Raw genomic sequence first — 20,217 nt, forward strand, 5'->3', positions numbered from 1 at the left:
ATGCATGCCTCACTGAAGTGGAGGAATCATTTCGCCACGGTCCCTGCAGGCGTATCGTAAAAACCCTAATGAATCGCACCTGTTACTGATGGGACTCACCTGGCCTCATTTCACCGGAAGTAGCTCAGCTGCATAAAGACGGAGACGTGCTGGACGGGCAGGTGTAGCATACTTTTAGAACTCACGTCACTCACGCGCTGATTTTTATTGTCTTGATTTTCTTTTTTATTGAATTCTCAGTTATGCCTCCTAAAAAGACAGCAGCAGGCTCTGCTGATCCTGCGCCTTCCTCCAGTGGTGCACCGGACAACAAGAACGTTTCAGGTCTCCTCGTTTTTCATTTAAACTATGTGACACAGAAGTTTGCATAAATGTTTATATTCTAAATGGTATGTGTGCACGTTTGTTTTCTAGTCGCTGCGACGCTGCGCAAACTTGCAGCTCATCCATCCACAGCGATCATGGTGAAAGAAGCACTTACAGAGTTGGACTCGCGTAAAGGGGTTTCGTCCCATGCGATACAAAGTTATATTAAAGAAAAATACCAGTCAGTGGACATGGTAAGGTTGAAGCACTTTGTCCGCAGAGCCCTGAAAAAAGGACTCGAGACTGGCACGTTGGTGCGGCCTGCCAACTCCAATGTCGCTGCAGGCCTATCGGGAAGATTTAGGGTAAGATGTCCAGTGTACAACTTCATCGAAGAGGGTGAAATAACGTCATTAATCGGGACTGTCTTGAATGCAGATTGCACCGAAAACCAAAGAGGCAAAGCAAAAGGCTGAGAATGAGGATCCTAATGTGACAAAAGCGGCCAAAGCAGCTAAGGATGGAGCCAAGAAGCCTAAAAAAGCAGGTATGAATACAACTGGAAAAGGACACACTATTTGTCCTCTTAAAACTGGTATAGCTCTTAATAGTTTAACTTGTTAAAGGTGCCACGAAGAAGAAGAAAGACTCTGCCAATGAAGAAGCGTCGTCAAACGATGAGGTGAGGCAATGTTTTCTGTTCTGAAACAGAATATAAAGTTCAACTATATTTTGGGAAATTTCGTCTTTGCTCACTGTTTTTTTTTCCTCAAGAAAGGTAAACACTTTTTATGAGACTTTATTCCTGATTGCCTCAGAGTTATATTCTCATCAATCATTTAGAGGAAAACTTAAAAAGGGTGGAAAAAAATTAATTCTCATTTAACCTTTTCTGACATGGGTTCACTAAGCATGCATGTTCAGTAGAAATGTATAATTAACTGAACATATCCAAATTAAATAATTTCAACATGTATTCACAATTTCTTGGATATAAGATTATACAATTAATGCTTCAGTTGTGTCTGACATTTTTCATTACCCACTTTTAGGAGTCCAAGCCTGCCAAAAAGTCCAAGAAGGAAAAAGAGGCTGCTATTGAGGTACCTGCTGAAACTACATCCAAGGCTGCTCCCGCAAAGAAGCCAAAAGCTAAAAAAGCTCTAGAGAAGGTGGATGAGGAGGCCGATGACGCTTTTGATTCGGCAAAGGCTACTAAAAAGCCCGCCAAGGAACCGAAAACTGCCAAGGAACCGAAGGCTGCCAAGGAACCGAAGGCTGCCAAGGAACCGAAGGCTGCCAAGGAACCGAAGGCCGCCAAGGAAACGAAGGCCGCCAAGGAAACTAAGGCCGCCAAGGAAACTAAGGCCGCCAAGGAAACTAAGGCCGCCAAGGAGAAAAAGGCAGGGAAGGTGTCTGAGGATGCTAAGGCAGGCAGTGACGCTCCTGCTGCTAGGGCAACTGGGAAACGAGGAAAGAAGACTGCAGAGTAAATTATTAAATAATTGATGTGTTATACTGATTGTTTTTGCAATAAAATCTTATTTTTTGATTTAGTTGTAATTTCTAAATTCTCTGCATTTGAAGCACGCCGTCTCATTTTGCTTATGTAAGGGTATACTGGAGCTTTAAGTAGAACTAGTGTTTGCTTCAAACGTATCCTTCAATGACAGCAGCACATATTACAGGTGCTGAGCAGCCAAGTTATTTTACAACCCAGAATCCTGTAGTGACAAAGAGGACTTAATATTGGGCTTTAAAACTCGAAACACAATCTACTCAGGGACACTAAATATTTATTAGACTTTGTGTGTTGCACCCATAGACTGTATATATAAAGGTTGCACCTGAGACAAGTGACCTTATAATGCTCAAGTAGCCTATAGTTTTCATTATATTCCTGAAAAGATGCCAAGGTAATGCTTAAGTTGATACGTTTTATTTTACCCTCTTTTCAGGGAGTGCAGAAAAAGTATTTTGGATAGTCTAAAATGGCATTCCAGTGCCTCAACAGCAAGGCAAAAAAGACTACAAAAAGCATCATGAAAAGCGTCCGGCTGCATGTTCTCATCAAGGCGATAATACAGTTGGCCACTGTGGACACAAAGACCAAAATGGCTGCCATAACAGCCAGCAGCACATTGATTAATTTTCCAAGGACAGTCCGTGCTGTGACATTCTCCAAACCATCAAGCTGTCCCGCCTGCAGTTGCTGCTGCTCCACCTTGAACAGATGAGTCAGGCAGGCCTCCAGAGATTCCTACAGGGGAGAGACCAAACTGAGTGAAGGAGCTCTAATGATTAATCAAAGAAGTTGGAAATACAGCACTGATTGTTTTATCAATGGATCCTTTCCATTCACTCTAATTTGACTTGTGATAGCGAGGACAAAAATAACCTGCAACAGAACCCCAGGGCAAAAAGTCCCTGGCTGTCATTCCTGTCAGTAACTCATTACCTAATTTTTTTGTTTTTCAACACTGCTGTGTGGTAAAACTCCTAAACACTTTAATTTAGTAATATTGAACATTACAAATATGTATATAAGTACTAAAGCTAAGTATTTACACAGTTACCCTCTCAAGACAGAGCCTCAAGATTCTGTAATTATGCCAAACCCACAGAAATCTGTTAGTGGTGCATTTTCCTGAGCACATTTTAAACAACACTACCTGGCTTGCCTACGTTCCCCTCTTACTGTAAACCATTGGTCCCAGCAGGAAAAGCACAGCTAGTATGTGTTGTAAGCAATAAGATACATTATTGATACTGGCTTATCGCAATGCAACACAGACATTATATTAATGACACCTGTGCTTTTCTTGCTATACATTAAAAATGTCTGCTGTGAAAAACACTTTTGTTTGTTAAGCTTACATGAATATCTGTTGCTTCTTTGTTAGACTGAAAGTCAGACCTCTCCCCCATGCTTGCTAGTTGATCTTTGAAGTTCAAAATTTCCTTCTGGTGCAGTTCTATCAAGTCATAGAGCCGTTCTTCTAAACGGTCATTCCTGCAAAAAAGTAATGGCAACAATATGAAACAAACAGGGGATAGGTTTAGCTCACAGTACTATATCAAACATGTACAGTACCTGTATCTCTCCTCTTGTAGGGCCTCCCCAATTTCAGTGTATTCTTTTTGGTGGTAGTTTTTTAAGATTTCAAAGCTTTCCTCAAGTTGGCCTTTGTTTTCCCGGAGCTCCTGGATCTCCTGGAGTATATTATCAAAGTCTGAGGCCTGGGCATGGTCAGGAATATTTTCCCTGGAGCTAGAGGGTACTTCATCGGCTCCTGAGTCTGATGTAGCAGAACAGCCATCATCAGTGCCATGATTCAGGCTGGACTGTCCTGTTTTAAGGATACTCATTCCCCCAGGGCCAACACCCTCATCTCCCGGGGTTTCATCCAAGTTTTTCAGGGCTGCAATATTATCAGTGCTGCCCAACTTTTGAAGACATGGGAGGAGATTTGTCTCAGCTTGGACAGCACAGCTCCAACTGAAGAGCAAGTATAAACTGGAGAGATGTGTTGTCCTGTAATTGGCAAAATCAGATTAGTAAGCAACTCCTCAGGCAACTTAACCACTTTTCCTTTGTTTGAGCATGCAAAAAGCCATATTGTCTTTTCATATTACAATAGCATAGTCAGATTTTTTCTATAAAGCTAGAATTTGATGAGACCCTGGTTTGAGTATGATCCTGACCCCTTAATCCAGTGAATCCATCATAACTGGATTGTTGTTATTAAATACAATATATTAACATGGGACTTTTTAACGCATTACAGCCTTTCAAACAATGCCTGTGTAGCAACACAAATAGTGGAACGCACACAATTAATGGTCTTTCAGGCCCTAGAGTGCACGTATTGGCCTAAGGAATCCTTTTTATCGCTATATATGCATCTGTAAAATGCCATTACTATCAGCTAAATTGAGATGGAGACAGATAATTAAAAGACAACCCAAAAATAATTAGACTAACATCTGCATGGTTACATACGTATAGGGCCAGAGGATAAGTTATTTGTTTTGTGGGTCAGCTGGGTTAAATTAAGTTATATTGCTTACCTTCTTGAAACGTCAAGACTTCCAACCAGTCTGGCCAAATGTAACGTTAGCTTAGCTAGCTTAGCCAATTGGGATCAATCAGCTGTTTTGACTTGGCTGGTTTGAACATGCTCGGCATTCAGACTAACCATTGCGTGCAAAATGATAATGTGTGTAAAAGTTAGTTAAACAACTAAAAAACAGTACGAATGTTTTCAGATAAACTACTCTGTTAGCAGTTTAACTAACGTACGCTAACGTCCCGTCCACTGCTGACAGATGTGCAGGTTGCTTAGCAACGATTTTCGTACTCAGAGAAAGTCGTCGTCTTATCAAAATGCTAATTTAAATCAATGTGGTACTGAAAATACGCCTGACCCTACTATTGCAAAACATACTTTTTTTGTTTGTTCACTGTAAGCTTTGTAGCAAAAGGTCTGCCAGCAAAATACTTGCTAATCTAGCCTGATGAAAAAGAGCCAAATGGAGAGTTAGCAGCTAAAATCTTCAATGTCGAAAGAGCACAAGTGATATTAAAAACCTTGATGGCTTAACTTCTTTAAGTGGCCCAGTAGGCTATTTCAGTCTTCCAACACAATAATCTGACCCCTTCTAAATATAGTGCAGACAACAGTTATATAAATAAAATGTAATACAACTTAGCTTTCACTGGTTTCCTTGTAGGCTCTGTCATATATTTTGAACTTGGTTTTTAACCCTTTTCAACAAGTAAGACAGCAATAAATTGAGGATAATGTGTGAAATAAAGGGTGAAAGAAGTCAAATCACACCTTTTTCCTAGATTTCAGGGGAGATAATTAGTGTGCTAGGAATTAAGGGTTCACAATGACCCATGATGAGACCCAGATTATAAAACCTGTATAAACATGATTACAGTACAGTATATTCCACACACATGGCAACCAAGTAAACCAAGGACTCCAACAAGAGGCTTTTTGAGGTGTAATGTGTGATGTTCAATTTAGAACGGTATGACATTGAGGACATTTACAAGTTGAATTTTCAATTTCACCTTTAAAACAGCAAATTTATTTGTCTTTAAAAAATTAAAAAATCAACTAAAAAGTATTACTATTTCATTGTCACTAATATAAACAGTACGGAAGCACTGAGTCTTTGAGCACTTTAACTGCTCTTCAAGTATGTTAATTCAGTTCATAGATTATTCTTCTGCATTGGAAAAGCCACCAGGCTAGTATGCTCCAGCAAGGTCACGACTCCAAACTTAATGTCTTTGATATTAATATCCTGGTTGTGGCATACCAGTGTTGTTGACTTCACAAATCCATAAAAAACAAGTTGAGAATTCACTACTATTTGATCCAGTGACAAGTCTTGATTCCAGAGCAACGTAGCTGATGCAAACAAACTCCATTCTTCAGTGTAGCGAGCAGGAAGAGGAAGAGTTGGTCACACAAGCTGAAATTTCAAATGTTTGAGTAAAGGGGGAAGGAGGAGTCGACTGTTTAGAAGTGAGACACTTGGAAAAAGAGAGTATGGACAACTAAATCAGCAACAGTCAGCTCATTACAGTCAAAATAAAATAAAAAGCCATCAATCAGCTGTATTAAAAATTGCGGTGACTTCAAACAATACCACTTGAATCAGCTCAAAAGTAATAAAACTCTGAATAACAATTTCTTCTGTGGGGAAACAATGCAACGTTTTCCACATGTAAACAAATTCACTCAGAAAAAAAAAGTGTGCAGTTTTCCCAGACCCTCCTTCAACTATGCCCTATTCACCCTTACACTATGTGCTTGTGCCACAATTGCACTAAAGATAGCAATTCAATATCAAACATCCATCCTTTTCTCCTCTTATTCTCCGTTTCATTCTTCTTTAAACACATTTCAGAAAACGATAAAGTGACAAACCTCTGATTCAACCCTCCTGAGCATTTTGAGAAGCTGCTGAAGAGGAAGAAAAGGAAGGACTATAGAGATTAACCTTCCTGTATGGGTCATTGTCCTCCCTTTACACAACAGCCTCAAAACCTCTGTCCTTCATCATCAAATAAGCCTCTTCAAGCAGGTCATCTGGGGTGAAGAAGAAAGTGATTCAGATACTCTGAAATGGCATCCCAGTGCCTCCAGAGGAATGCAAGGAGGATAACGAGGAGCAGCGTAGAAAGTGTGCGGCTGCGTGTTTTCATTAATGGGACGACACAGTTAGCCACTGTGGACACAAACACCAAAAGGACTGCCATTACAGCCAGCAGTACATTGATTAGTTTTCCAAGAAGAGTCCGTGCTGTGGCGTTCTCCAAACCCTCAAGCTGCACCACCTGCTGTTGCTGCTGCTGCAGCTCCATCTTGGAGATACGCGTCTGACAGGCCTCCAGCGCCTCCTACAGGTCAGAGACAGAACAGTGAGTGAAGTTGCTCCGATGACAGAGCAGAATCATCAAGTATATTTTAGTGAAGCTTACCTGAATGTCCCTCGCTCTTTCGTAAGACTGGTAAGCAATCTTCTCCTCCATGCTGGCTAGTTCCTGTTTTAAGTTCAGAATTTCATTCTGGTGGAGTTCTGTTAAGTCATTGAGCTGTTCTTCTAAACGTTCGCACCTGCAAATGAGTGACAACAACAGCACATCAGAAACAGTTATTTTTCTTTCTACACAGACTATACTAGAGTGTATCGCATATGCTATGATACCTGTATCGTTCCTCTTGCAGTGCCTCCATGATCATAGTGTAGTCACGCTGATAATGGGCTTTTAAGTTTTCAAATGACTCCTCCAGTCGACCTTGGTTTTCTCGGAGCTCTTGGATCTCATGGAGTATAGCATCGAAGCCTGAGGCCTGAACATGATCAAGGGTGTTGCCCTTGGAGCTAGGGGGGCCTCCGGGGGCTCCAGTCGCACTGTTGGCTCCTGCAGAGCCAGAAGTAGCACTAGAACAGTCATCGTCACTGCCATACTTTGGGCTGTTCTGCAAATGTCCTGTCCCAAGGACCCTTGTTCCCCCAGGGCCAACACCATCTTCTCCCTGGGTTTCATCCAAGGAGTCTTTCAGGCCTGTAATGTTATCAGCACTGCCAAACTTGTTGCGGATGAGGGAGGCTATTTCTCTCGGCTTAGACACCACAGCTCCAGCTGCAGAATGAGTGGCTTGAGAGAAACTGGAGAGGCCCCCTGTCACCTGTAATGAGCAAGCTCAGGTCAGTACTGGTCTGTGTGGAGGTGCCATTGCAATATTGTCACGGTGAAAATTATGTGAACAAAATAATCATCATAGAGCTTGAAAGAGATTTGTCTGCATCCTGCAGAGATAGTGCCAAACCTTCTATAGCTTTTAATTAAGGGCTCTAACTACATCTCTAGAGGAACAGGTAATTACAAACTACTGAGTTTCCTTCTTGGGATATTTTTAACATTTACATTAAGATTAAGTAGCAAAAACAACTCCAAATGATGATCTTGTTATAAGGTCTTATTTATGTTTTGAGTGCCATAAACTAATTGCTATTTATTTCATACCTGGGCAAACCTATCCTTAACTAAAACAACTGAGGAACCAATTCAGATTGCTGCTCCTAGCAAGGCATCCACCTTATACATGACTACCTAACTGCTATTAGAGATTGTTCTTACAGACATTTGACTTTGTGTGCCAGTAAAACCATGCACCATACTGGCACACCTATTCAAATAGAATTCATCCATTATAAATTCTCTATTCTACAACTACGACTCCATCTATTCTCTATAGCAAGTTGTCTGCTTTCTTGGCCCCTTTACGTTTAGTTAATCCAAATTTAGATGAAAGATTTTATAGTTTTTTAGAAATAGAAAAGAAGTTGAGGATTACATTTTTTTTGTCAGTACAATGACAATAAAACCTTAAAAATTCCCGAAAGGGGGATTTAAAACCAAAAGAGCAGTGAAGGCACCAGGAAAGCACACACCTTGGCTCCAACATCTTTCAGCCCCTGGTGCATGTCTCGGAAAACATCTTTGGGCTGGCGAGGGATTCCGTTGTGCTCTACCTCTCGGAGCTTGCGGTGGTAATGCTCCAGTTTCCTCTGCAGCTGCTGGATCGTCTGAGCGGACTTTTGGTTCTTCTTCTCAAACACCTGTTTGATGCGTGCACTCTGCTGTTTGTCTGCATTATTGGCAAGTTTCAGGTATTCTGCCACGTTGTCATCACGTGCAGTTTGTTCAATTTTGATTTGTTCTGTGAGTTTGAGGATCTTCTGTTGTAGTTGGGCAATGGCCTGCTTAGTCCGCTGGGGGTCTGGGGTGCAGTCCACTACATCATACCCGTCTGCTCCGTAGGGCAGGGCATTGGGTGACACAGCGGGGCCTGATCCATCATAACGATCCAGCTGTGCAGAAAAACAAACAATAGAAGGTACAACTATGAAGAAAAATGCTTTTGATCAAGTTTATTGAGACAAAAACATTTAAATCATTGTTTCTCTTAGTGTTTCTTTATCATAGATTATCGTGCGAGCAGTGGGCGTTATAATGCTGACAGTACTTGGTTACAATACTTTATTTGGTGTTTAGGATATTGTGTCTCTCTAGTAATAAAAGCTTTTCTATTGTAAACTAACAGTATCCAATGTGAATACTGTTTAAATCCAGTTTGAAAGACACAGTAGTATTGGCTTTAAACTAGGGCAGTGGTTGTTTTTGAAAACCAATCTTTGAAAACCCTGCAGTCTATTTACACTTATATCTGTAACTACACATTCACAACAGTAGATGGCGCCAAACGTTTCTTTTTGTCACTTCACAACTCCAAGTCAAGGAGGCACTGTTGAAAATAGGCCAAGTTAACTGAGGACTGAGAAGAAATGATGACATTAATTTTACCCCACAGGAATTTATTAAGTTGGTAGTTTAGTAAAAAAGGCAAGTTCAGATAATGCAAAGCCTTACACAGTAATGAGAGATTCCAGGCTAGAACTGGGGCAACAAGAGGAGAGGTAAATATGAATCTTTGTCATCAACACAAACTGATTTGTACCCATCATAAGAGCTTTCACCACGTATTGGACATGTGCCAGCTGCTCAGCTCCTTGTACTCTGAACAGCATGAGAATGTGTGAAACAGATCGAGTGTTAACCATAAAGCTAGACATACAGTACAGGAAGCGGCCGTTAAGTTTTACATTGACAGACACGGTTAGAAAATGCTACAAATAAATAAGTTTCCAGTGTCTTAACTTTAAATTGGTTATGTGCCAACATTTACCTATCAGTTATTTGCTATATTCCTGTATTTGAACAAAAATGCATAGAATAATACAAATGTAAAGCTTCTTGAGTGATTGATGTTTAATTTGTGTTTGTTGAAAGGGCTACCGAACAGAAACAAAAGGACACAACTTGTGTTCTAACTGGGCAGAGGATTGTCAAATTAAAAAACAATTGGCATTTGTTATTTAAGATGAACAGAAACACAGGGAGTAAAGTGATTCCATCGTGCTTAAGACATCTGTTGATGAACTTAATCCTGCCTCCAGTGAGATGTCTGAGCTGCAAAACAGAGTGTCATGATCTCTTTTACGACGTCTACTTTATACTGATTTGTCATTCCAGAGATACTCCTGTCAGTCAGCTGCCATCTAGCCCCCTACTTGAGCTTAAAGTGTGTGAAGACTTCTGATCGTCTGATCTAAATACCACGTCAGGTTTAAAAGAAAATGGTGTGTACATTCTTTCTTTTTTTCTTAATCGATTATGTAAAAGGCAGGATACCCCTTCTTTCTTTTATAGTACAAAAAAAACACTGAATAAGTATTCCCAGATTTCTATCAACATTCAATGTAAAATACAATAAAAACAATCATCCAACACGTTTGAGTTTGTCGAGTTTGCAAACGTTCCCTACAAGCCTTCTCTGACCTGAAGTGCACTCAAGAGACAGCAAAAGACTAAATTTAGAAAGGCTTAGAGCACATAGTCATCAACAACTCAAAGGCAATCTCTGACCTTTCACCGCTGACAACTCATCTCCCCATCTACCAGTTCATCCAGGGACATCTACACCATTAACAGCCTTAGGTTTGCACAGTTCACTTAGATTTGACATTTTGCACAGGTTTCAGTGCACGACTCACTTTCATCTTTTATTCTACAGCTAGGCTGCAAACAATGCATTTCATTTATTTCCTCGTGACCTGTGAGAGTCACTTTGTATTACGATACACATCTGAATTATTCATGTCCTAAAACTATCTTCTATATGAATACAGCATTTTTAAGATTGAATTCAGTTCTTGGACAGATTTTATGAGAAAAGAAAAGATGTATTAATTGATATGTTATATTGTTCCAACACACTGACAATGTGTGTATACAGATTGATTGATATTGTCAGTGTTTAAGGTATAAAATACTGTTATATGACACTGTAGAATGCATTCATTTGAAGAACTGCATAGTTTTTGTTATTGTTAAGATTTTTCTGAAACAGGTTCTGAATTTTTAAACTAGTTTCCATCTAGCTTTGTGGGTTTCAGCTGGATATACAGTCATATCATGGAATCTGATGCTTTAGAAAGCGTATGAACATGATGAATAGGAAGCAAGTTTTAAATTAGTAAGAAGCATCTTTTTTATATGATTTCTAAGTCAACTTGTTGCCGTTCTTCTGTGACAGATAATGGAGAAAACTCTTTAAAGTTTAAGTAACTTTGATATGAGGAGTGTGTATCATGTCTGTTCATATTTGACTAACCCACAGATGAAGAGGCAAGCCATTTTTTATTTTACTCAAATGCAGGTGTAACCTTTATCACAAACCTCCCAGTGCATAACTTGTATATGACAGAAATATCTTCCTACTCTGAAAATAATGTACTGTTCAGGACCACGGTTTTATTTCTCCCCTGGACGTCTTGACGGGGCTGAGACACTCACCTTGTCGGGCTCCTCAGTTGAGTGGTACCCGGAGGTGAGCAGCATGTCAGCCAGAGCTGGGCTGGTGGGTGTGTCTGTGGTGGAAGAGGAGCGCGGGCGTCCAGCCTGCAGCAGGGCTTCATGGGTGCTGCGCCGGTGGATCTGTGGGCTCCCTTTCTGGGGAGGGTCCCCAGGGCCCCCCACCTTGCTGCGGCGGCTCTGCAGGCTGGTGCCTCGCTTCATTATTGGGGGAGCACCTCGGATCTGCTGCAGAACGCGGCTCAGAGCTGCGGGAGGGGCGGAAGCAGCAGGGTTGTCAGAATCCAAAAGGAGGGGCGAGGAGGCCAAAGCGTCCCCTCCCTCTGACCCTACATCGGTGGGGTCAGAGGGAGGGGCGCCTGTACAGGACGAGACGGAGTCATGTGGGGAAACGGAGGAGCGTCGGCGCTGTGGCTGGAATAACTGCTTCAGGCCATGGCCCAACGCTCCCATGTTCTCCCGGGCATTATGGGTGATTTTGGACAAACCATGCTCTGACTCCGACGCCCTCCTGCCGCCCTCCAGCTCCGCTCGGCCTCCAGTGTCCGGCTCCTCTGGACTCTGCTCACTACTACCCTGATCCATCAGAGACCTCCAGCTTCACAGCGAGGTGCTACCTGGGGGTGCAGGGGACTAGCTGCGCCCCGTGGGCACCCCCCCTCTGAGCGGCTGGTAGAAACCCGGGGAGCAGAGAGGATGGTGCTCAGTTGGGCCTTTTGAGTGGACATGCATCTGTGGCTTGGCTCAATGTCATGCTTGTCTACCACAAAAGGAAAATAAAATGAATTATGACATGCAGCAGTGAATGATGAACATAATAAGCAGAAGAATATAAAACAACAAGCAACATAAACTGGGTTGACACAGACAGGTTCACTTATTTTTGCAAATATAAGAAGGTCTTTGTTCATTTAGTCCAAAACGATCTTTATGCAAACAATTCATGATTGAAAAAGCTTTATTTGTTTTCTCTGCAGAATGAAAACAGAAGGTATCCATTTCAGTCTAACAGCATCTGGCATGTCTGACAGTGCCAACCCAGCAATGCAAAAACACAAAGTCTACAAAATAAATAAGCTTTAAGAACAGTTTCTGAAATGTCAAAGTAAGTTTAACTGCACATGCTGAAGGTCGATGCCTGAGGCTGTTGCTGAAATCCCTTTCAATTGTTTATTTCTGGGAATTCAAGCCTGAAGGCACAAAAGCCCTCATGGTAGTTTATTCAATTACATTTCAGAAAGAATTCATTGTAGAAATTGATAATCAACATAATTGAAAGTGCTTAGATGATGCTAAAAAAGAGACTACGGAGTGTGAAAACGTAAATGAAATTCTAAACAAACAGTGATTATGATTAAATTCTCAACTGACTCGTGTGATTCACGGAGGTCTCCTCTTTGACTCTCATTTCCCAACAATGCTAAATCCTGTAATGTAAAAGGACCATTCCAAGACTTTGGCCCTCAGATGACAGATTATATAACAGCTTTTGATTTACCAACATGAAATGAGAGGGGGTGAAATAGAGTGTAACAGAAAGCTTACCATGAGCCCAGCTTCTCCTCTACTGACTCACAGCGCAGGATTGGCTAAATGAACAGAAACAGAAGCAAAAGAAAACTGAAAAATATGCTCCATACAGACAGTTTAAAAAAAATAGGCCTACTGTAACATCACACAGTTTTAATCAGGCCTGCATACAAACATTCAACTCAGAAGTAACTGGTAATAATGGACCGGAAAGGGTTCCAGATGCACCAGATGAGAGACTTAAAAGCTTCTAACATGCTGACATGAGAATTGTCAACGACCTAATGGACCTTTGGTTAATTCTTAAGAGTCAGCAGTAAATTGATGCTTGGTGAACCTTGTTATGTTTTAATGGCATCTATTGTAAGCACAAGACAACATTAACATGACAGCAACTCTAAAAACTGTTCAAGGTATAGTAATATTTCTACATACAAACAACATCGAAACATGGTATGAACACGACTCAGGAGCTGCCAGTGCACGACTCATCTGTAGCATGTACAGTTGGGGGGGGGGGGGACTTTAGCCTGAGAGAAAGATGTTAATTGTAACATAAAACCAGGCTTTCTATTAGTTTGGTCCATTCGGAGCAGCATCTGCATGTACCAATTATTTAAATACTTTTAAGGCAAAGTGGTTAACATATTTCTTTAAAGACCCAAAGCCTAATGGGATGGGTCTGAATATGTGGTACATATATTATTTAGCAGACAAATGGAAAAATGATTTCACAAGTCAGCAGCAAAATCTAACACAAAAACCCTATGAAACGCTCCATTAGTGATACACAGTGACTCATTACTGCTGGTCCTGCTGTTATATCTGCAGTGTGGGATAAGAAAGCACCCTGTTAAGGTAGGTGGCAGGGAATAATATAATAATGAAAAGGTTTTGGTTTTAAATGAATGTGAATGTTTTGCACTCATTACCCAATATAGATGAAAGCAACAACATATCGTTTGCATCATGTTTCCATCTCTGCAGCTCGGTAAAAGCAATACTTTAAGTAAAACCACACTTCTGGTCACTGCATTTAAACATAAGTTAACATTAACAAACCACAAGGGATTGATGTTACACATTATGTATTCAATCAAATTGTCTTCATTCCTGAGAGCAGGTTGTATGGCTGCTGCTGCTGATCCTTAATTCAATGATCATGGACAAATCCATTCAGGGATCCAGTGCAAATGATTGCAGTAGAGACTAATTACAAGACATAGGAGCAGACATTCCACAAAGACAGGAAATATATCCCTCGTCTACAGTAAAAATACATTGACGTCCGACTCCTCGAGGCTAAGGGCAAAGTGTGCTCTTCAAAGTGGGTCAGCCAACATTGGTCTATCACTCTCTCTACATGCAGGGCTCCAAGGTCACACCATTTCAAGAGTGTAGTGCATGTCTAGCAGCGTCTAAGCTTTTAGTGGCGGTATAGAATCATCTTTGCAGAATGACAGAAAGTGCAGGTATGACCTCGAAGCAGCATAGGCCTACATGCTTTACATTATTCCTGGATCCTTATTGGTTTCAGATTGTGCTCACAAAATACAACCAATGTATTCAGTTTTATATTGAATATAAAGATGTGATAAAAATCATGCACATTCAGAAACTCCTGTGCATTGGACTTAATTTTCCTTTTTGCTTTCTATCACTGGTGACATATTCTCAGAGGAACTTGTATACTGAAATCTATTTAGTAAATAATGTTGTCCTTCAGAAGGCATCGCTACACTTTTATTGCATAAAAACATGTGGGAGATGAGTTTATATTGATTTAGTAATGGTGATGACAGTATTGGTCAGCAAAAATCTGTAAAAAAACAATAAGATTACTTAATAGAAATACAAAAAAATTAAACATGAGTCCAAGTGCAGATAAACATACCTTCAGATGTGGTCATCAGCAGAGAATGTGTGGATCTATTAACACAGGAAAAGTGTTTCCAGCACGGCTTCCTCTGGGTAGTTTGTACAAATGGAAAACTGGTGGGATAGCTGTAAATCTTTAGTCAGCTGTTTCCGTGGACATTTAGAAAAATCACATGCTGCAAAGAAAAACAAAAAGCAGAGGCAAGACAGTGTGAGAAACGTGTTCTTATAAATCTGTGTCTCAGGTGACAAAAGTAATGTTCATTAAAATATTTTCAGAACGAGGGATTAATCTGGTACTGAAGGCTCTAATAATTGTCGCTTGAATGGATCCAACCAATGGATTTGTATCACTTCATGGTTCCTTAGGGATCAAATAATAAATATATCATCTTTTTATTTTTAACAGACTAATATACGGTTTCTATAAAACTGAATTTTGTTTATCCATAATCTAAACCAGGGGTCGGCAACCCCTGGCACGCGTGCCACCAATGGCACGCGGCACCGTAACCAGTGGCACTCGATATCGGCCGATACTCACTCTCTGCCGATCGATCGGTGCTCTCTAAAAAGGCCGATCACGAGACGTAACATACATGACACTTTTCTCTGTGTGCGGCAAAACAAGCTCGCCAAAATCGCTTCACCAGTCTGGCAGTATTTTAAGGTGTCCGAAAATGACAATAAAATAGCGGTATGCAACGTGTGTGAAGCAGAAATCCTGCAGCTCCACCCGCTGTGACGGACCGGTGAGCGGAGCAGAACACACATTAAGAGTTAGACCTAACACACTTAGATATTTGATCTACCTTTGGAACTAGTTATAAATATATTTATTCTTCACTGTCACTCATTACTGGATCAGTGAGCTGCATGAGATACTGACAGGCTGTCAGGAGAGAGAGAGGGGGAGAGAGGGGGAGAGAGGAAAAGAGAGCGCTTCCGCTCATTTCTCCCGTGTTATTATCCAAAGTTAATGTAAACTTGAATAATGTAGGCTACTTCATTTGAATGTAACAATTATGTTGGTTGTTGTTTGTGGAAGCGCCAGTGAATGAGCCCCATTAACTGAGTGTTAAACATCACTTTTCACGAGTGTTTTCGTCGAGCTCTTCAACCAAGGGTTAAGTCACGCTGTGAGATCGAGCATGTGATGTAATCGTGTTAAATGTCTCTACTCTACTGAAACTGGCTGTAGCTGTAATGCAGTCTAATGCAAAGTCTGATATTTGAGACTAATAACAGTTGAAGTAATTAAATAGAGTCACACAAGTACGTGGCTTCAAAACCTAAATGGCAAAATAAAAACATGTGTTTTAATTTTGTACAGCAGAGGCCTCCAAGGCATTTTAGCTTAATTAAGTGTGTAATGTTAATTAATGGTGCTTAATCCCCCCTCAGGGATAGCTGCAGGACATGAATGAACACGTTGCCTTTCTCGTGAAACCACAACAGATAAATAAATCAACAAGAGGGTTTAAAATCAACAAATGGTAAACACAGAAATCTGTTATAGCCAGTGGTGGAAAGTAACTTAGTACATTTACTCAAGTAGTTGTTTGATATATTTGTACTTTTCTAAAGTATTTCCATTTAATACTACTTTATACTTCTACTCCACTACATTTCAGAGGCACATATTGTTCTTTTTACTCAGCTAAAGGTATTTAAAACCCACAGTGACTAGTTACATATAAAAACACATGATATGCTATAATGTAGTACTGTACTACTAATCTACACAGTATTTCAAGTATTTAAATCTGGTTCACATTGATAACTACAACACTAAAATGCTCTTACATGTATAGAAACAGTATGACACTGTGAAAAGGTCCATTCTGCTTTTATAGTACTTTTAGTTTTGATACTTGAAGTATTTGAAGTCTGATAATACTTCTTTACTTACTATTCTGAAATGGGTCATTGTGCAGAATGAGGACTTTTATAAGTAAAACTTTGAAATCATTGCTTTACTTTTATTGGAGTATTCTAAGAACATAGTATTTGTACTTTATCTGAAGTAAAGGATCTGAGCACTTCTTCCAACACTGGTTATAAAACCAACATCGCTCTCTGCATGAATGCAGTCATACGTGCAATGCGATGAGATCATCACCACCCCTTCAGTAACAATGGCATCAACTCGCATAACAATGAAGTTCAGCTTTCCCAAGTCTATTCGACTCTTACTTAAAACACAGAGAGCTTACCATCACTATTCGGCTTAGGGCGGTTAATTAAATTACTCAAAGGTTACAGGTGCATTGGGTGCCATTGCATGGAGGGCAAAAGTAGTAACGTTAAATGCCTATGATTAAAAGGTAAAGTAAAGATGGTGTGATAAAGTAAATCATGTACCCAAACAGTGGGTTTTATTAGAGAGTAAGTCACGACATATAATCTGAGCCCATCGGTTTAACGTTAGAAGAGAGGAGGATACAGTTAGCAGCTCGTTAGCCCAGTCAGTAGGCCTGAACTTTAAAACACTCAACTCTAGGATGTATTTACTAAAAATATCAATGCAGTTTGTCGTCCTATTGTAAAGTGGTGCTAACCGTTGTGGTAGATGAATGCAGGATACATCGTTGACCCCGTTTTGATGGCTTGTCTGTCCCTCTTGTAGCTAGCTGAATGCTAACATGGTGCACCGGGGGGGGTTCGTTTTGTTGTACGGTGCACACTGGTGCTGCTGGGCGGGGCGGGGTGGTGTTATGTGTGCGTCTAGATAACCTACATCGGGGTCTAACAAGAGGTGTAAGAAGTACTCAGAGTAAGTAAAAGTTGCAATACTGCTCTGTTACAAGTAGAAGTCCAAGTACAAAAAGTACACATTTTCTAGTAAGGCCCGTACCAGACAAATATTTTTTTTTTTAATTATTACTATCATTATTAATGTCAATGTTCACTTTGTAAAGGTGGGGATTATTTAAATTACTTGCGTTACTGCTGGGTAACTTAACTTATAATAAAGTATAAGGATTTATTGGTTGATTTATATTCTGTATTATAAATCCATGCCTGCAAAGTAGTTAGTAACTATTTTTTTTTTTTTTAAATCAATGAAGTAGAGTAAAAAGTAAAAAATTGCCTCTAAAATGTAGTAAAGTACAAAGTAGCATAACGTGAAAATATTCAAGTAAAGTAAGAGTACCTCAAAATTGTACTTCAGTACATTGAGTAAATGTAGCCTACTTAGTTACATTCCACCACTGGGTCTATAAGACTTCTCAAATAGCCGGAGAACAAATGTAATCAAATGTAAATTATTTGTAAATAATTATAATTAACATCAACAACATACAGTTTGATATTGACTGTATGCCGACTGCTTTTTGTTTGGTTTTCTTCTTCTGTGATGTTTGTTATTGATGTTTGATTTCTATATGATACTTTTCAATATGAAACAAATAATTATCTGTACATTGTATTTTAATATTTAAATGATGATCATTTGTTGTGCCCATGTCTGACAGCTGAAATCTTCATTACCTGAGGATTTAATACATTATATCAGCAGTTTGTGTTGTTTTTGGTAAAAGAAGGTGATAGCCGCTTTAATATTCTACATCAATGGCAAAGCCCAGCATTAATGATTTAAAAGCATAAATCAGATGGTTGTGTGATGCTCAAGCTTTCAAGTACAATCCAGCAGATAACCTGTTCAAATTACATATACTCCTACATCTTCATTCATGCATTTTATAGCCACAGATTTAATTACCGTTAAGTAATACAATTTGACCAATAATGCCCCGACGTGTTGGTCAATAAAACACAACTATCTAAAGTTGTATCAGATTCTAATGATGCACACCTAAAACGTCGCAATCTAGATAAGGATTTAGTCATCCGTTTATGCCATTATCATCTATTCTCCACATGTAAATATTTGATAAAAAGGAACTCCACCTTTAACAAATGCTAAAGAATAATGTCCAACTTGACAACACCCTCATACAACGGACCTGGCAGCAGTCAGAAGCTCTTAACACACCAGGAGAATTTACATTGGAGGTATTGGGTAGCCATCTGTCGCAAAACTCCCACCAGGGTTTCTTAATCACACCTTTGAGTGTTGCATTTCATGGTGGCGTATTTAAGTTGTACAGTTCACAGTGTAGGTTTGCATTATCCTCTTTGCATTGCTGATATAAGACAGTGTTTACCTGAGGACAACATCACAATTGTACAAGAGGCAACCAATACAACTCAACATATCCAGGTCTGACCGCTGTGAACATATCAATTATTCCGGCCTGGGTTTTGTCTCTTAAGAGCAAACCTTTAAGGCATAAGCAATATAATGTAATCACTAACTTGTAACTACACCTAACATCGCCCGTCTAGACTGTCCCGGTAGCCAAAACAGGCGTCTCCTCGCCGCCTGTCAGTTAGCAGGCTGGCTAGACTGTAGCTAAAAAACATCGCCTCAGCTCCAGCCAACAGGGCACCTCGCTAGGCGGGCAGCGACCATTGGACAAACAACCTCAACAAACCGTAACCCCTGTGCAGAACGGATAACATCATATGGAAACACATTTCATTCATAGATCGGTTTGAAAAATGTGTGTTTTGCTGGCTTCAACTTACATGGGCGCTGAGAGGATTGTGTTGATGACCGTTCATTTCTCCCGATGGTGGAACACTCCCACGGTGACGTCAAATAGCGTGCACGACGTCAGAACAGCTGAGCAGACAGACAGCCACACCGTGATAAACATACACAGAGAAAAACAAATACGCATGTAGTTCTCCTTTTTCAGTTGTTGATAACAAATGTACTTTCTGCAAGACTATCAAGAAAAGTATCATTCATCTGTTCAATTGTTGGACTTATTATGTAACATTTTGACTGAGAATTATAGTAGGTGTGAAGATATTATCAGTAATATTTAATGTGATCATAAACGTTCCTGTAAAATGGTAACCTTGTATGTATGCTATTAAGGATAGTTCATAAAGCTACATTTCCTTATTCAACCCCATTTTTGAAGTGATTTTCTTAAGTTGAGTTGAATGTGGTTAGGTATGTATCTTCAAAAACATTGCATGTGAATAGTTAATATTTACTCTGAGATGTCTGTTTGAAAAATAAATCTATTAAGGTTTTTTTTTCATGAAATGGATGGTGATTGGTATTCATCATTATTTCCTTTTGTCTGACATTTTGTGTGGACCAAACAACTAATAAAGAAAATAATTTGGAGAAATTAAAACAAGCATTAATTTCAGACCTAATAACAACCTGCATGCTCAGAAATGAAAGGACCGAAACAGAAATTATAATAATGAACTTTACTAGAATCTTTGGCCTTGAAGGTCTCTACCCATAACAACATCAACATAACATATGTAGTTGTGCAGCAAACCTTGCTTTTTATTTTTCTTCAAAAAATGGACATTTTGAATCTCTTGCCAAATGCAAAGCAAGAAACATAGCTTAGACCGTCTGATTTTGGCTCGCCAAACCTGTTCAATTGACCAAATTACATGAAAGAGAGTCGGTGAAGATCCTGTCACACTGTCAGCAGAAC

At 39.9% G+C, this 20,217-nt stretch overlaps 2 protein-coding genes and 1 pseudogene across 4 annotated transcripts; 1 reads left to right on the forward strand and 2 right to left on the reverse strand.

Annotated features, from left to right (window-relative positions):
* The first annotated feature begins 108 nt into the window (after positions 1 to 108).
* Positions 109 to 1,858, forward strand: LOC117489998 (histone H1-gamma, late). Its single transcript, XM_034139613.1, has 5 exons — positions 109 to 324; positions 415 to 671; positions 745 to 853; positions 933 to 988; positions 1,359 to 1,858. Exons 1-5 carry the CDS (start codon positions 243 to 245, stop codon positions 1,797 to 1,799), a joined length of 945 nt encoding a protein of 314 aa, XP_033995504.1. The 5' UTR covers positions 109 to 242; the 3' UTR covers positions 1,800 to 1,858.
* Positions 1,859 to 1,946: 88 nt separating this feature from the next.
* On the reverse strand, positions 1,947 to 5,211 carry LOC117489648 (annotated as a pseudogene).
* Positions 5,212 to 5,371: 160 nt separating this feature from the next.
* On the reverse strand, positions 5,372 to 19,326 carry tmcc1b (transmembrane and coiled-coil domain family 1b). Of its 3 annotated transcripts, none has more exons than XM_034139591.1 (8): positions 19,274 to 19,326; positions 14,694 to 14,853; positions 12,815 to 12,858; positions 11,252 to 12,029; positions 8,368 to 8,706; positions 7,036 to 7,520; positions 6,809 to 6,944; positions 5,372 to 6,727 (listed from the first exon to the last, which is right to left on the reverse strand). In XM_034139591.1, exons 4-8 carry the CDS (start codon positions 11,852 to 11,854, stop codon positions 6,413 to 6,415), a joined length of 1,878 nt encoding a protein of 625 aa, XP_033995482.1. In that variant the 5' UTR covers positions 11,855 to 12,029; positions 12,815 to 12,858; positions 14,694 to 14,853; positions 19,274 to 19,326; the 3' UTR covers positions 5,372 to 6,412. The 3 variants fall into 3 exon arrangements, with proteins under 3 accessions (XP_033995482.1, XP_033995480.1, XP_033995481.1); XM_034139589.1 differs by having other exon boundaries at positions 8,287 to 8,706; XM_034139590.1 differs by lacking the exon at positions 19,274 to 19,326 and adding an exon at positions 17,239 to 17,320 and having other exon boundaries at positions 6,413 to 6,727; positions 8,287 to 8,706.
* Positions 19,327 to 20,217: the final 891 nt, after the last annotated feature.

This window comes from Trematomus bernacchii, unplaced genomic scaffold (genome assembly GCF_902827165.1).
Source record: "Trematomus bernacchii unplaced genomic scaffold, fTreBer1.1, whole genome shotgun sequence".
In the NCBI taxonomy this organism is placed as follows: Eukaryota; Metazoa; Chordata; class Actinopteri; order Perciformes; family Nototheniidae; genus Trematomus; species Trematomus bernacchii.